The sequence below is a fragment of the Salvelinus namaycush genome, chromosome 21, assembly GCF_016432855.1.
Source record: "Salvelinus namaycush isolate Seneca chromosome 21, SaNama_1.0, whole genome shotgun sequence".
Classification (NCBI taxonomy): Eukaryota; Metazoa; Chordata; class Actinopteri; order Salmoniformes; family Salmonidae; genus Salvelinus; species Salvelinus namaycush.
Genome location: NC_052327.1, coordinates 43,897,387 through 43,914,152, shown reverse-complemented (window position 1 = coordinate 43,914,152; position 16,766 = coordinate 43,897,387). Strand labels below are relative to the sequence as shown.

Sequence of the window (16,766 nt, the reverse complement as noted above, 5' to 3'; positions counted from 1 at the left end):
TTGTTGTTGCAAATTTCTTAAAAATAAAAAACAGGGGGCCTCCTGAGTGGCGCCGCGGTCTAAGGCACTCCATTGCAGTGCTTGAGGCGTCACTACAGACCCAGGTTCAATCCTGGACTGTGTCACAACCGGCCGTGACCAAGAGTCCCATAGGGCGGCACACAATTGGCACAGTGTCGTCCGGGTTAGGGGAGGGTTTGGCCGGGGGGCATTACTTGACTCATCGAGCTCTTGCGACTCCTTGTGGCGGGCCAGGCGCCTGCAGGCTGTCTTCGGTCGTCAGTTTAATGGTGTTTCCTCCGACACATTGGTGCGGCTGGCTTCCAGGTTAAGCGGGCGGGTATTAAAAAGCGTGGTTTGGCGGGTCATGTTTCGGGAGGACACATGACTCGACCTTCGCCTCTCCTGACACATGATTGTAATTGGATCACAATTGGAGTCCACCTATGGTAAATTCAATTGATTAGACATGATTTGTAAAGGCACACACCAGTCTATATAAGGTCCCACAGTTGACAGTGCATGTCAGAGCAAAAACCAAGCCATGAGGTTGAAGGAATTGTCCATAGAGCTCCGAGACAGGATTGTGTCGAGGCACAGATCTGGGGAAGGGTACCAAAACATTTTTGCATTATTGAAGGTACCCGAAAACACAGTGGCCTCCAACGTTCTTAAATGAGCTGGCCGCCCGGCCAAACTGAGCAATCGTGGGAGATGGGCCTTGGTCAGGGCGGTGACCAAGAACCCGATGGTCACTCTGACAGAGCTCCAGAGTTCCTCTGTGGAGATGGGAGAACCTTCCAGAAGGACAACCATCTCTGCAGCACTCCACCAATCAGGCCTTTATGGTAAAGTGGCCAGACGGAAGCCACTTCTCAGTAAAAGGCACATGACAGCCCGCTTGGAGTTTGCCAAAAGGCACCTAGAGGACTCTCAGACCATGAGAAACAAGATTCTCTGGTCTGATGAAACCAAGGTTGAACTCTTTGGCCTGAATGCCAAGTGTCACGTCTGGAGGAAACCTGGCACCATCCCTACGGTGAAACATGGTGGTGGCAGCATCATGCTGTGGGGAAGACACTGGGAGACTAGTCAGGATCAAGAGAAATATGAACAGAGCAATGTACAGAGAGATCCTTGATGAAAACCTGCTCCAGAGCACTCAGGACCTCAGACTGGGGCAAAGGTTCACCTTCCAACAGAACAATGACCCTAAGCACACAGCCAAGACAACGCAGGAGTGTCTTCGAGACAAATCTCTGAATGTCCTTGAGTGGCCCAGCCAGAGCCGGGACTTGAACCCGATCGAACATCTCATCCCCTGAAAATAGTTGTGCAGCGACGCTCCCCTTCCTACCTGACAGAGCTTGAGAGAGTCTGCAGACAAGAATGGGGGAAACTCCCCAAATACAGGTGTGCCAGCTTGTAGCATCATACCCAAGAAGACTCGAGGCAGTAATCGCTGCCAAAGTTGCTTCAATGTTTTTTTCATTTATTTTTATTTTTATACATTTACAAAAAATTCTAAAACCTGTTTTTGTTTCGTCAGTGTGGGGTATTGTGTGTAAATTGATGAGGGGAAAAAATCATTTTAATCAATTTTAGAATACGGCTGTAATGTAGCAACATGTCAAAAAAGTGAGCGGGTCTGAATACTTTCCGAATGCACTGTATATCAGAAATCACATTCTGAGGTCTCCGTAGAGAATTCAAGTCTATTTCCAGAGGCCAATTCACCTAAATGTTACTGTCTTATCCCACACAACAGATGCAGGTGTGCCTGTGTACCTGTATGAGTTCCAGCAAACTACCAGCATGTATAAGAAGATGAGGCCGAGTTTTGTTGGGTCTGACCACGGAGATGAGCTTATGTTTGTTTTTGGATTCTGCTTCACATCATATTTTATAGTGGATGGTAAAGGAATTAACCTCAACCTTGAATCTATTGTACTACATGTCATCAATCCAGTTCCCCAAGTTCTCCATAAATACTCTATTTCATACAATCACTCACCACCAACTACTCACTCTTTTTCTCAGGTTGTGCAGAGGAAGATGAACAACTAAGCAGAATCATGATGAGTTACTGGGGTAACTTTGCTCGTACAGGGTAAGGAACTGTTCTTCATCAGTTTCTAGAACATAAAGTGGCGGGCAAATATATTTGCACTCGTTCACTTTTCTTAAATAATTCCCAATTTCTTCTAAAATAAGTAGAAATTAAAGGAAAAAATTGGATCTCCACACATTGTTACTGGATTTTCAACATTCCAGAACCAATTTAGTTTTGAGAAACTTAAGTTTAAAATTTAAATTTAGAAAAGGCAAGGACAAAATTATTTGCATCCAATAGCTAATACTTGGTTGCGCAGCCTTTGGCCATGTTTAATTCTGACAAACACTTTTTGTAACCACAGTGGCGTCAGTTCAGCTAAACCTGGGTATGGCAAAGGGGGGTGTGAGGGAAGTTGAAGCTCATTGACTGCATTTCGACACAATTCTGTGGAACGGCATATACAATATCAAGCACTGCTCAACCTCATCATAAATTGACTAGTTTACTTGTGGAACGTCACATAAAATGCAACGTGAAATAAATAAACACTGTCACAAGAACGCTGACTTCAAATGCTGACATCTGCCACCGTTTACCAAGAGAGTTTTCATCTATATTTTTCGTATCTGTCTATTTACCACCCCAAACCGATGCTGGCACGAAGACCGCACTCAACGAGCTGTATAAGGCCATAAGCAAACAAGAAAATGCTCATCCAGAGGCGGTGTTCCTAGTGGCCAGGGACTTTAATGTAGGCAAACTTACATCCATTTTTACCTAATTTCTACCACCATGTTACATGTGCCACCAGAGGGAAAAAAACTCTAGACCACCTTTACTCCACACACAGAGATGGGTACATAGCTCTCCCTCTACCTCCATTTGGCATATCTGACCATAACTCTATCCCCCTGATTCCTGCTTACACTCATCGGATGTGTCAGGGCTTGCAAACTATTACAAAGGGAAGTGCAGCCGTGAGCTGCCCAGTGACACGAGCCTACCAGACGAGCTAAATTACCTCTATGTGCGCTTAGAGGAAAGCAACACTGAAGCATGCATGAGAGCACCAGCTGTTCCAGACGACTGTGTGATCACGCAATCCGTAGTCGATGTGAGCAAGACCTTTAAACAGGTCAACATTCACAAAGCCGCAGGGCCAGAAGGATTACCAGGACGTGTACTCCGAGCATGCGCTGACCAACTGGCAAGTGTCTTCACTGACATTTTCAACCTGTCCCTGACCGAGTCTGTAATACCAACATGTTTCTAGCAGACCACCATAGTCCCTGTGCCCAAGAACACTAAGGTAACCTGCCTAAATGACTACCGACCCGTAGCACTCACGTCTGTAGTCATGAAGTGCTTTGAAAGGCTGGTCATGGCTCACAACACCATTATCCCAGAAACCCTAGACCCACTCCAATTTGCATACAGACCCAACAGATCCACAGATGACGCAATCTCTATTGCACTCCACACTGCCCTTTCCCAACTGGACAAAAGGAACACTTACGTGAGAATGCTATTCATTGACTACAGCTCAGCGTTCAACACCATAGTGCCCTCAAAGCTCATCACTAAGCTAAGAACCCTGGTACTAAACACCTCCCTCTGCAACTGGATCCTGGACTTCCTGACGGGCCGCCCCCAGGTGGTAAGGGTAGGTAACAACACATCCGCCACACTGATCCTCAACACGGGGGCCACTCAGGGGTGCGTGCTCAGTCCCCTCCTGTTCTACCTGTTCACCCATGACTGCATGGCCAAGCATGACTCCAACACCATCATCAAGTTTGCAGATCACACAACAGTGGTAGGCCTGATAACCGACAACGATGAGAGCCGATGGGTAGGTGGTCAGAGACTTGACCGTGTGGTGCAAGGAGAACAACCTTTCCCTCAACATGATCAAGACAAAGGAGATGATTGTGGAAATACAGAAAAAGGAGGGCCGAGCACACCCCCATTCTCATTGACTGGGCTGTAGTGGAGCAGGTTGAGAGCTTCAAGTTCCTTGGTGTCCACATCACCAACTAACTGTCATGGTCCAAACACACCAAGACAGTCGGGAAGAGGGCACTACAAAACATATTCCCCCTCAGGAGACTGAAAAGATTTGGCATGGGTCCTCAGATCCTGAAAAAGTTCTACAGCTGCAACATCAAGAGTATCCTCACTGGTATGGCAACTGCTCGGCCTCCGACCGCAAGACACTACAGAGGGTAGTGCGTACGGCCCAGTATATCACTGGGGCCAATCTTCCTGCCATCCAGGATCTCTATACCAGGCGGTGTCAGAGGAAAGCCCTAAAAATCGCCAAAGACTCCAGCCACCCTAGTCATAGACTGTTCTCTCTGCTACCGCACGGCAAGCGGTACCAGAGCACCAAGTCTAGGTCCAAAAGGCTTCTTAACAGCTTCTACCCTCAAACCATAAGACTCCTGAACAGCTAACCAAATAGCTACCCGGACTATTTGCATTGATCCCCCCCCACACACATTTTTACACTGCTTTTACTCTCTGTTTATTATCTATGCATAGTCACTTTAACTCTACCTACATGTACCTCAATTACCTCGACTAACCTGTGCCCCGGCCATTATCCCATTATCCCAGTTTATTGTTTACTTCAGTTTATTTAGTAAATACTTTCTTAACACTTATTTTTTCTAAAAACTGCATTGTTGGTTAAGGGCTTGTAAGCATTTTACTGTAAGGTTTACACCTGTTGTATTCAGCGCATGTAACAAATACAATTTGATTTGATTTGATTGCTCATTTATATATTTCTTAATTCCATTATTTCTTTTTTAGATTTGTGTGTCTTGTTGTGTATTGTTTGACATGACTGCACTGTTGAAGCTAGCAACACAAGCATTTTGCTACACCTGCAATAAATATGTGTAAGTAACCGATAACATTTTATTTTATTTTATTTGACCTTTCTAATGGAAGTTTGGCCCACTCTTCAATATCAAACTGCACCAGGTGTTTCAAGTAGGTTTGATAATGCCAACAGGTGGCACAAGAGAGGTTCGATAATACTTTTGGGTGGATTTTCTGCCTCTGGTACTGGGGGCCTTGAACGTGTGCAAGGCATCATGAAATCAGCAGGTTATCAATCTATTTTGGAGTCCAATGTTCAACCCAGTGTCCAGAAAACTGGGACCCTGTCAAAGGTTGTGCATCTTCCAGCAGGACAAGGACCCCAAACATTTTAAAAAGCACCCAAGAATGGTTCAAAAGGAAACGCTAGACTGTTCTGGAGAAGACAGCGCTGAGTCCAGATCTGAATCCCATCGAAAACCAATGGCGAGATCTGAAAACAGCAGTTGTTGGAGGGTACCCCTGAAACATTGCAGAATTGGAGCAGTTTGCAGCTGAAGAATGAGGCAAACATCCATTAGAAAGGTGCAGCGAGCTCATTGATGGCTACAAGAAGTGTTTGTCAGCAGTTATCTTGGCCAAAGACTGAGCTTTTCTTTCTTTTCTAAATGAAAATTGTGAACTTAAGTTTCAAAAACCAAAATTGATTCTGCAATGTTAAAAATCCAATAGCAATATGTGGAGACCAAATTATTGTCATGGTTTCTCCAGGCACCAGAGGCCGGCAGAGACTGCCCTAGAGACTTTTTTGTTACTCCGGTGTTGCTTATGATTTTGTTATGATTTCCCTTTTTAAAGAGGTGTGTTTTCTGTCCTTGTTTGCAGAGGCTTGATTTCGGTTGCCCCGTGTGTTTGTCTCCTGAGTAAGTTTTCTAGTCCTAGTGTTTGGTATTTTTTCAGAATTACTGTGATCCTTCTGTTACCTTATTTTCAGTAACGTATTTACGTACTGTATATCCTAAACCAATGGTTCCTCATCTGGTGCATTCTCTGCACCTGGGTCCAACCCCACCACGTCACAGCAAGATTCTGCCCCAACATGGACCCAGTGGAGATCAACCAGATTAAAGAGGTCATAACCCACTAAGGAGCACTGTTGAGAAGACAGCAAGAACAACTCTCCCAGATCTCCGAGAAACCCTCCGGGCACTCACCGATTCCTTCCGTCCACGGCACACCCCCAACCCAGGAGGAGCCAATGCCCAAGTCTCATCGCCTAGTGCTACAGGCGTCGCGGTAGTTCCTCCAGGGAACCTGCACCGGGATCCCAAGATCCCAGCCCCTGAGCAGTATGACGGCCACCCAGGAAGATGTAAGGGTTTCCTCACTCAGTGCTCTCTGGTGTTCGAGCTACAGTCCTCCTTGTTCTACACCGATTGGGCCATGATTGCCTACATCATCTCTCTGCTCTCGGGCAGGGCCCTGCCATGAGCAATGGCCATGTGGAAACAGCAACCACCATCCTGCAGCTCCATATTAGCCTTAACTGCTGAGCTGCGTCGAGTCTTCGACCACCCAGTCGGCGGAAGAGAAGCAGCAAGCCGACTGTTCAGATTCCGCCAGGGGGCCAGACCAGTGGCGGCACCCCCAAACTCAGCATTGAGGAAAGGGAAAGTTGTACAACTGAATGCCTTCAACTGAAATGTGTGTTCCGCATTTAACCCAACCCCGCTGAATCAGAGAGGTGCGGGGGGCTGCCATAATCGACATCCACGTCTTCAGCGCCCGGGCAACAGTGGGTTAACTGCCTTGCTCAGGGGCAGAACGACAGATTTGTACCTTGTCAGCTCAGGGATTCGATCCAGCAACATTTCGGTTACTGGCCCAACTCTCTAACCACTAGGCTACCTGCCGAGCCAATGCAACTGGGACGCAAATGTCTGAGCCCACAAGAGCGTGACAGGTGCGTGTGCGAAGGCTGCTGCCTCTACTGTGGAGGTCGCGGTCATCTCCGTGCTACATGCCCAGAGCTGAAGGGAAACGCCAGGGCTCGCCAGGACAAGGGGAGACCTTGACTAGCTGTTCAGTTACTTCCCGGTTACCCAGTCACCGTCTGTTACTACCCGCAATCCTCCACTGGGACAACCGCCAGCAACAGATTCAAGCCTTCGTGGACTCCAGGGTCACAGATAACTTCATTGATCAAGACTTCGAATTACAAATCTCCTGCGTGAAATGTCCCATCCCTCTGCAGAGCCCTCAATGGACGCCCCATTGGCTCCGGCCAGGTGGAATATCAGAGTTCATTCTACTGCAAGTTGGGGTGAATCACTCAGAGACTCTTAGTTTTCTTTTGATAACGGCTCCCGAGAACCCCCTTATCCTAGGGTACCCCTGGCTAACGCTACATAACCCACTATTTTCCTGGTCCACGGGTCACCTACTAAATGTCTCAGACCCCCACCAACAGCCTCACTGTGTTCTCCTGCATCCATTGAAGACCAAGACTTCTCCTCTCTCCCTCCCGAATACTTCGACCTCCGGGAGGCCTTCAGTAAGAGGCAAGCGGCCACAATGACAATCAAGAATTGTTACCTCCTACCCCTGATTTCCGCTGCCTTGGAGTTGGCCCAAACGGCCCAATTCTTCACCAAACTGGACCTCCACAATGCTTACAATCTGGTGAGAATCACCCCTAGTCGCCACTATGAGTATTTAGTCATGCCCTTTGGATTATCAAACTCACCGGCAGTCTTTCAAGCATTGGTCAATTGGCTCTTATGTTGAATCGGTTCGTTTTTGTTTACCTCGATGAGATCCTGATCTTCTCCAAGACCTTTCTGGAACACATACTGCACGTTCGCCAAGTCCTGAGACGCCTCCTGCAGAGTCAACTATATGTCAAGATAGAGAAGCGTGAGTTCCACGTATCCCAAGTTTCCTTCCTGGGTCACATTATCTCTACTGCAGGCATCCAAATGGATCCCGTTAAGATTGAGGCGGTCGCTGACTGGCCCCGTCCCACCTCACTCAAGCAGGTCCAGTGGTTCCTCAGGTTTGCCTATTTTTACAGGTGTTTTATTCGCAACTTTGGTGCGGTGGCAGCGCCTCTCACGGTCCTAACCCGTAAGTCCCAGACCTGTTTTCGCTGGACCCCGAGGCTGACAGGGCATTCATGGAGCTCAAGGAACATTTCACCTCTGGACCCATCCTCGTTCATCCTGATCCGACTTGTCCCTTTGTGGTGGAGGTGGATGCCTCGGACACCGGAGTGGGGGCGGTCCTTTTACAGCAGAACTAGGAGGACAAGAAACTGCACCCATGCGTCTTTCTCTCCAAACGGTTCTCGCCAGCGGAACGCAACTACGATGTAGGCAACCGGGAGCTCTTGGCAGTTAAGTGGGCCCTTGAGGGGTGGAGACACCGGTTGGAGGGGGCACCTCATTATTTTGTGATCTGGACGGACCATAAGAACTTGATCACCATTCAAGAGGCCAAGGGGTTGAACGCTCGCCAGACTAGGTGGGCTCTGTTTTTTAACAGGTTTGATTTCACACTAGCCTATCGCCCGGGATCCAAGAATCAAAAAGCAGACGAGGAGAGGGACCCCGAGCCCATCATCCCCAGCTTATGCATTGTGGCCCCTGTGATATGGAGTATTGAGACCACGGTCCGACAAGCCCAGATCAGAGATTCTGACCCCGGCGGGGGACCCACTAACAGACTTTACATTCCGCGATCAGCCCGGTCCCGAGTACTACAATGGGGACACTCCTCTAAATTAACTGGGCATCCAGGGGTTAATCGGACACTAGAGTTCCTGAGGCGGAAATAATGGTGGCCCAACATCAATGAGAATGTGAGATTCTTTGTTGCGGCCTGTTCCATCTGTGCCCAAAGCAAGTCTTCACGTCAGTGACCAGCCGGGTTGCTCCAACCTCTGCCCATCCCCAGCCGGCCCTGGTCTCATCTGTCGGGAGACTTTATCACTGGGCTACCTCCATCTCAAGGGCTTACCACTATCCTGGTGGTCGTCGATCGGTTCTCCAAGGCAGCCAATTTCATCGCCTTACCCAAGTTGCCATCAGCAAAAGAGACCGCTGATATTATGATTACCCATGTCTTTCAACTACACGGACTTCCCCAGGACATTGTCTCAGATCGGGGGCCCCAGTTCGTCTTACGGTATTGGAAGACCTTCTGCTCTCTGCTGGGGGCATCGGTGAGTTTTCAGTATTACTGTGATCCTTCTGTTACCTTATTTTCAGTAAAGTATTTACGTTTATCCTAAACCATTGATTCCTCGTCTGGTCCATTCTCTGCACCTGGGTCCAACTCCACCACGTCACAATTATTTTTTTTTAATTCTAACTTATTTGACAAGAACTATGGAACTATTTAAGAAAAGTGTAAGGGTGCTAATATATTTTGCTGCCACTGTATCTGTAGAACGAAATTAATATTTAGGAACAGAGTATTATTTACAATTGTGTGTGTGTGTGTGTGTGTGTGTGTGTGTGTGTGTGTGTGTGTGTGTGTGTGTGTGTGTGTGTGTGTGTGTGTGTGTGTGTGTGTGTGTGTGTGTGTGTAGGTCTCCTAATGGGGCCGGCCTGGTTAAGTGGCCACAGTACGGACTAGAAGGACATTACCTGGGGATAGGGCTGGAGCAGGTACCTGGTCAACACCTGAAGAGGGACCGCTTCATCTTCCTGACACAGACTGTTCCTGAGAAACTGCGTTTGGGTCGAGAGAAGATGGAGCACAGTGATCTGTAGGGTGCCATTCTTTTATTTATGTTCATTTACGGTGCATTCGGAACGTATTCAGACCCCTTCCCTTTTTCCACATGTTGTTATGTTACAACCTTATTCTAAAATGCATTAAATAAAAAAATGTCCTCATCAATCTACACACAATACCTCATAATGACAAAGCGAAAACAGGTTAAAAAAATGTTTGGTACAGAAATACCTTATTTACATAAGTATTCAGACCCTTTGCTATGAGACTCAAAATTGAGCCCAAGTGCATCCTGTTTCCATTGATCATCCTTAAGATGTTTCTACAACTTGATTGGAGACCACCTGTGGTAAATTCAGGTGATTGGACATGATTCGGAAAAACACACACCTGTCTATATAAGATCCCACAATTGACAGTGGATGTCAGAGCAAAAACCAAGCCATGAGGTCAAAGGAATTTTGCTAGAGCTCAGAGAGACCCTTGATGAAAACCTGTTCCACAGCACTCAGGACCTCAGACTGGGGTGAAGGTTCACCTTCCAACAGGACAATGACCCTAAGCACACATCAAAGACAACGCAGGAGTGGCCTCGGGACAAGTCTCTGAATGTCCTTGAGTGGCCCAGCCAGAGCCCGGATTTGAACCCGATCGAACATCTCTGAAAAGACCTGAAAATAGCTGTGCAGCGACGCTCCCCATCCAACTCTGCAGAGACGAATAAGAGAAAATACAGGTGTGCCAAGCTTGTAGCGTCAAAGCCAAGACTCGAGGCTGTAATCGCTGCCAAAGGTGCTTCAACAAAGTACTGAATAAAGGGTCTGAATACTTATGTAAATGTGATATTTTTTATCTTTTCTTTTTTATAAATGTGCAAAAATGTCAACCTGTTCTTTGCTTTGTCATTATGGGTTATTGTGTGTAGATTGTGTGTAGGTTTTAATCCATTTTAGAATACGACTGTAATGTAACAAAATGTGGAAAAAGTCAAGAGGTCTGAACACTCTCCGAATGCACTGTATATCAGGGAGACGTGGGACAACTGAGTACCATTTCTTTCTTTGTGATTTAGAGTTTTGAGCAATCTGACCTTGTGTCGGATGCCGTTTCATCCAATTCTTCCTCTTCATCCGATTTATAATCGCACCGATATAATTTATGTGTGGAGAAAAACTTCAAGGTGTCAAGAGATGGGGCCTTTGTTTTGGACACGGGTGTACTCCTTTTATTACCTTTTAATACCCCTCATCCAAACAGATACCATTTCCTTAAGGGAATGAATAATTTGATTGACGAAATTCCTTGAGTTAAAACAGTGACTACTTGACTTACTTGACTTAATCCTCTTGGTCCCCTTAGGATCTTAGGGCATCCACCAGGGCTCTTAAGCCTACTCTTTTCAGCCGAAGGGCTTTTGTTCTTGTAAAGTGGAGCATTTCTAGTTGTTTTATGGCCTTCCCTGCTTTCTCTGTCCTTGTAGTTGCAATCCAATGCCTGTGTTGTTATATTTGTTGTGTGTTTTCTGAATGTATCCTTACCTCCGACATTGTCATTTTCCACTGAAGAACATCATTCAGAGTTCTTGTAAAGCAATGTCAACTGTGGATTTCTCAACAGGCCAAAAACTGGACCGGTGGTCCAGACCAAACTGGGGGGTCTGAGAGGGCAGTATGTGAGCGTAAAGGGGAAGGAGACTGTGGTACAGGCCTACCTGGGTGTGCCGTTTGCCAAACCACCTGTTGGCCCACTGAGACTGACCCCGCCCCAGCCTGTGGAGGGATGGGAGAGAGTAAGGGACGCCACCCAGCAGCCTCTCATGTAAGATCAGCAAGGTCATGAACAAACAATTAATCTCAAGGAAGTTATTGGTTGGTTGAAGAAAGGTTAGATCAACAACCAGTAAATAATTTGATAAATCAACAAATCCAGCACAGTCAATGTACACAGTGAGGCAAGCAGAATGTGCAAACCACTACCTGGCTCACACAATGCGCACAGAGACCTGGTGAAACTTGGACATTAAAAGGTGTTTCATGTTTTACAGGTGTCTTCAAGACAGACAGCTTACAGTAGACCTTGAGTCCAATTGGTCAATCAAAGTGGAAATCCCAGCAGTGTCAGAAGATTGTCTTTACCTCAACATATACACCCCGGCTAAACCTACTGAGAATACCAAGCTTCCTGTAAGTTTAATAGCAGACACACACAGATTATAACTTTGTGTTATCAAGTCTTGGTCCTGGGTACCCAAAGAGGTGCACATTTTTGTTCTAGCCATGCACTAACACACAGGATTCAACTAGGCCATAGATGGGCAACTTTGATGGGGCTGGGGGCCACAAAAAAAATCTGAATTTATCATGAGGGGCCGCAGTGGCTGGGGGGGGTCTGCTTACCCTTGTCGTGTCTTTGGCTATGCCGGATTAAGTGATATGACATGCTATTCTATAAAATAATTTCTCTGTAAACTAATCAGGTGAATGTAATTAACTAGAAAGATGGGGCACCACGAAAGAATGTTTATAGAGATGTTATCTTCCGAATAAACTCTTAAAGACCTAGTAATCTTTTACATCAATAGCAGTCAATATTTAATCGTCACCTTGTTTAGTCTCATCTGAAAGTTGTAAATTCTTGGTTATCTTCACGAACCCTGGTGTCACGTTCCTGACCTTATTTCCTTTGTTTAGTCTTTGTTTAGTTGGTCAGGACGTGAGCTGGGTGGGCATTCTATGTTTTGTGTTTCTATGTTGGGTTTGTTGTTTGGCCTAATATGGTTCGCAATCAGAGGCAGGTGTTTGTCATTGTCTCTGATTGGGAACCATATTAAGTTAGCCTGTTTGCACTGTTGGTTTGTGGGTGATTGTTTCCTGTCTTTGTGTTCTGCACCAGATAGACCTGTGCCAACTTCCCGGGCTTACCGTGGAGAGCGAGAGTACGGGCAGACACCGTGGTATGCGGAAGAGCGCACGGTGTCTCCTGTACGTGTGCTTAGCCCGGTGCGGTACATCCCAGCTCCACGTATCGGCCGGGCTAGAGTGGGCATCGAGCCAGGTGCCATGAAGCCGGCTCAACGCATCTGGTCTCCAGTGCGTCTCCTCGGGCCGGTGTACATGGCACCAGCCTTACGCATGGTGTCCCCGGTTCGCCAGCACAGCCCAGTGCGGGCTATTCCACCTCGCCGCACTGGCCTGGCTACGGGGAGCATTCAACCAGGTAAGGTTGGGCAAGCTCGGTGCTCAAGAGCTCCAGTATGCCTTCACGGTCCGGTATATCCGGTGCCACCTCCTCGCCCCAGCCCAGTACCACCAGTGCCAACACCACGCACCAGGCTTCCTGTGCATCTCCAGAGCCCTGTTCCTCCTCCATTTACTCGCCCTGTGGTGCGTGTCTCCAGCCCGGTACCACCAGTTCCGGCACCACGCACCAAGCCTCCTGTGCGTCTCCAGAGGCCAGAGTCTGCTGTCTGCCCAGCGCCGCCTGCGCTGCCCGTCTGCCCAGCGTCGCCTGCGCTGCCCGTCTTCCCAGAGCCGCCTGCACTGCCCGTCTGCCCAGCGCCGCCTGCGCTGCCCGTCTGCCCAGCGCCGTCTGAGCTGTCCGTCTGCCCAGCGCCGTCTGAGCTGTCCGTCTGCCCAGCGCCGCCTGCGCTGTCCGTCTGCCCAGCGCCGTCAGAGCCGCCCGTCTGTCCTGACCCGTCATAGCCGCCCGTCTGTCCTGAGCCGTCAGAGCCGCCCGCCCGTCTGTCCTGAGCCGTCAGAGCCGCCCGTCTGTCCTGAGCCATCAGAGCCGCCCGTCTGTCCTGAGCCGTCAGAGCCGCCCGTCTGTCCTGAGCCGTCAGAGCCGCCCGTCTGGCCTGAGCCGTCAGAGCCGCCCGCCAGACAGGAGCCGCCAGAGCCGCCCGCCAGACAGGAGCTGCCAGAGCCGTCAGTCAGCCAGGACCTGCCAGAGCCGTTAGTCAGCCAGGAGCTGCCAGAGCCGTCAGCCAGCCAGGATCTGCCAGAGCCGTCAGCCAGCCAGGATCTGCCAGAGCCGTCAGCCAGCCAGGACCTGCCAGAGCCGTCAGCCAGCCAGGACCTGCCAGAGCCGCCAGTCAGCCAGGACCTGCCAGAGCCGCCAGCCAGCCAGGACCTGCCAGAGCCGCCAGCCAGCCAGGACCTGCCAGAGCCGTCATTCAGCCAGGACCTGCCAGAGCCGTCAGTCAGCCAGGACCTGCCAGAGTCGTCAGTCAGCCAGGAGCTGCCAGAGCTGCCTGTCACGCCGGCGATGCCGGAATTGCTCCTCAGTCCGGAGCTGCCCCTCAGTCCGGAGCTGCCCCTCAGTCCGGAGCTGCCCCTCAGTCCGGAGCTGCCCCTCAGTCCGGAGCTGCCCCTCTGTCCAGAGGCGCCCATCAGTACAGTGGGGTTATTTTGGTGGGTCGTCATTAGGAGGAGGCCACGGAAGCGGGGATTAACTATGGTGGAGTGGGGGCCACGTCCAGCGCCAGAGACGCCACCGTGGACAGATGCCCACCCAGACCCTCCCCTATAGGTTCAGGTTTTGCGGCCGGAGTCCGCACCTTGCGGGGGGGGGGGGGGGGGGGGGGGGTACTGTCACGTTCCTGACCTTATTTCCTTTGTTTAGTCTTTGTTTAGTTGGTCAGGACATGAGCTGGGTGGGCATTCTATGTTTTGTGTTTCTATGTTGGGTTTGTTGTTTGGCCTAATATGGTTCTCAATCAGAGGCAGGTGTTTGTCATTGTCTCTGATTGGGAACCATATTAAGGTAGCCTGTTTGCACTGTTGGTTTATGGGTGATTGTTTCCTGTCTTTGTGTTCTGCACCAGATAGGACTGTTTTCGGTTTTCACATTTATTGTTTTGTTGCTTGTAGTGTTCACGTTATATTCTTTATTAAATCATGTTGAACACTAGCCGCGCTGCGTTTTGGTCCTCTCTTTCATCCCAGGAAGAAAGCCGTTACACCTGGCTAACAAGTTGAATCAGCAATACAAAATTTGGTTAAATTATTTTTTTACTAAATACCTAAATAATCACACAGAATTACATATACACAGAATGTATCATACATTGATTACAAATTATGTCATAAAGGAAAACGTCCTTAGCGGACAGAACAGATATGACAGCTGGTTACACAAAGAAAGGGGGTGGGGTTTTGAATGAAAGAGCGGGAAGACTGAGGAACAAAGGGAGAAGCTATGTCTCTATCGGGCCGTAGGCAGCTACTCTATCGTAAATACAGTATCTTATGCATTCTAAATTACCGCCAATTTGAAAAAGGAAAATGCAATAAATATTTACTCTGAGCTGCGCTTCGATCGGTTGGTCGTAGATGGGAGGCCGGGTTGTCCTTTGAAGAATGTCTGATGGTAGAATGGATACTTGGTAGTACCGTCGTCTTATGGTAGAACAGATACTCTGTCCGTCCTCTCCTAGCCCTCGTCTACAGTTGCTGCGCTAATGCGACGGCTAGGAGGTATCACTTCTTTAGTGAATAAGAGTTCAAAGTTCATACCAAGTTGCCATGCTATATGCCCATGCTATATTCTAGCTAGTATAGTCAAAATGCATGCTTCCGGCGTGTAGGTCGTCACCTTCACATTGAAATTTGATGCTAATTTCGTTAGGTTCTCTAAGGTTGGCTTAGTTCTGTAGGTGGTCTTTGTCCTTTCAACGTGGGGACCTCAAGTCCATACGTCCTTGGAACAGGTTATTATCTGAGCCCTTTTAAAGTAGGACCGTGGCCCTAACGTTCTCGGAACAGAAAGTTTCATTTTCGTCAAGGGGCTTATATAGGATTGGGAGAGGGGGCCGTGTTTCATAGATTTACACCCAGTGTCTGTTCACATGGGCGGGGCCTCTGTGTGAGCAGAGTGGTGTTCTTCTGACAAACCGTTCTCTCATTAAGAAGCTAAAATTACATTTAATCTTTTCACAAATAGTTTCATATTTAAACATTTAAATTGCACAAATTGCATTCCATGTGAATCTGATAACTAGAATGTGTCGACTTTCCAAGATACAGTTTATGTCATCCTGTCATTAGTAATAATGTCTCAGACAACAACAAATCTGAGATCATATTTATTAAGTACCAACGCATATTTTCAACTGGTTGGATTACCGAAATATGGTTCCGTTTCCCATCTTTTGATGTCACCAGACTCTCCATGTTAACAAAGGGATTTTCAATAGTCACATCGGTAGAGTAGAGAGAAGAAAAAGGGGAAAGGTATTTATGGGGATCATAAATCTCCCCCATCAAGCCAACATCATGACACCCTCATCCATACCCATACATGCAGTCAGAACTGCCGCTAGCGTGGGGCCCTAAGCAAAAGTTTGTTGAGGGGCATCTCCATCTTGCTTAGCAAAATACTCTTGACAGCGAAAATAAGATTTAGCAATTCGTTTCATGCAATTCTACTCATTTTGCCATGGGGTGGAGAGAAATGTTTGTAGTTTTGAATATACTATATGAGTGAGGGTGACTAACAAAATCAATGAGGGCAACCCAGTTGGTAATTCAACCATGATTGCTACACGTTTAGATAGCTGGCTGCTAGACTAATTTTCCAATCTAATTATTATTTTTTTGATTGTCATTCAATCAATCAAATGTATTTATTGAGCCCTTTTTACATCAGCAGATGTCATGAAGTGCTTATACAGAAACCCAGCCTAAAACCCCCAAAAGTGAGCAATGCAAATGTAAAGTCAGTGACGGACCTAACAAGAGAAAAACTGCTGATGCACAACAGAAGTTTGAAATTGCACATTGTGTATTCTACTATTCTAACTCTTAACAGTAATTTGAGGCCCAGACTGAGTTCCTAATAAAACTAAACATTTTGTTGTTTTGAGGGAAATTGATGCTACTAAAGGTAGGCCACTAATCAATTAATCATCATCAATCGCTCTGGTACAGCTTGTGTTCAGATGATCAGCATGTATTGCTTGTGTTTCTCAGGTCATGGTTTGGATCCATGGTGGACGATTCATCATGGGCTCTGCGTCAACATATGATGGTTCTGCTTTGGCTGCATACCAGGATGTGGTTGTGGTGCTGATCCAATACCGTTTGGGACTGCTGGGGTTCTTCAGGTAAGACTGAACCACTACTGAACCGCACACAATTGGAAC

General features: G+C 47.7%; 1 protein-coding gene across 1 annotated transcript in view; it reads left to right on the top strand.

The window, feature by feature from the left end:
* Positions 1–16,766, top strand: part of ces2b (carboxylesterase 2b) — a 47,603-nt gene that overhangs the window by 13,494 nt on the left and 17,343 nt on the right. Inside the window, exons 11-16 of the mRNA XM_039017745.1 lie at positions 1,769–1,915; positions 2,041–2,110; positions 9,477–9,656; positions 11,243–11,443; positions 11,670–11,808; positions 16,594–16,727. Of these exons, the coding sequence (XP_038873673.1) occupies positions 1,769–1,915; positions 2,041–2,110; positions 9,477–9,656; positions 11,243–11,443; positions 11,670–11,808; positions 16,594–16,727 (871 nt within the window). The remainder of the gene's footprint in view (positions 1–1,768; positions 1,916–2,040; positions 2,111–9,476; positions 9,657–11,242; positions 11,444–11,669; positions 11,809–16,593; positions 16,728–16,766) is intronic.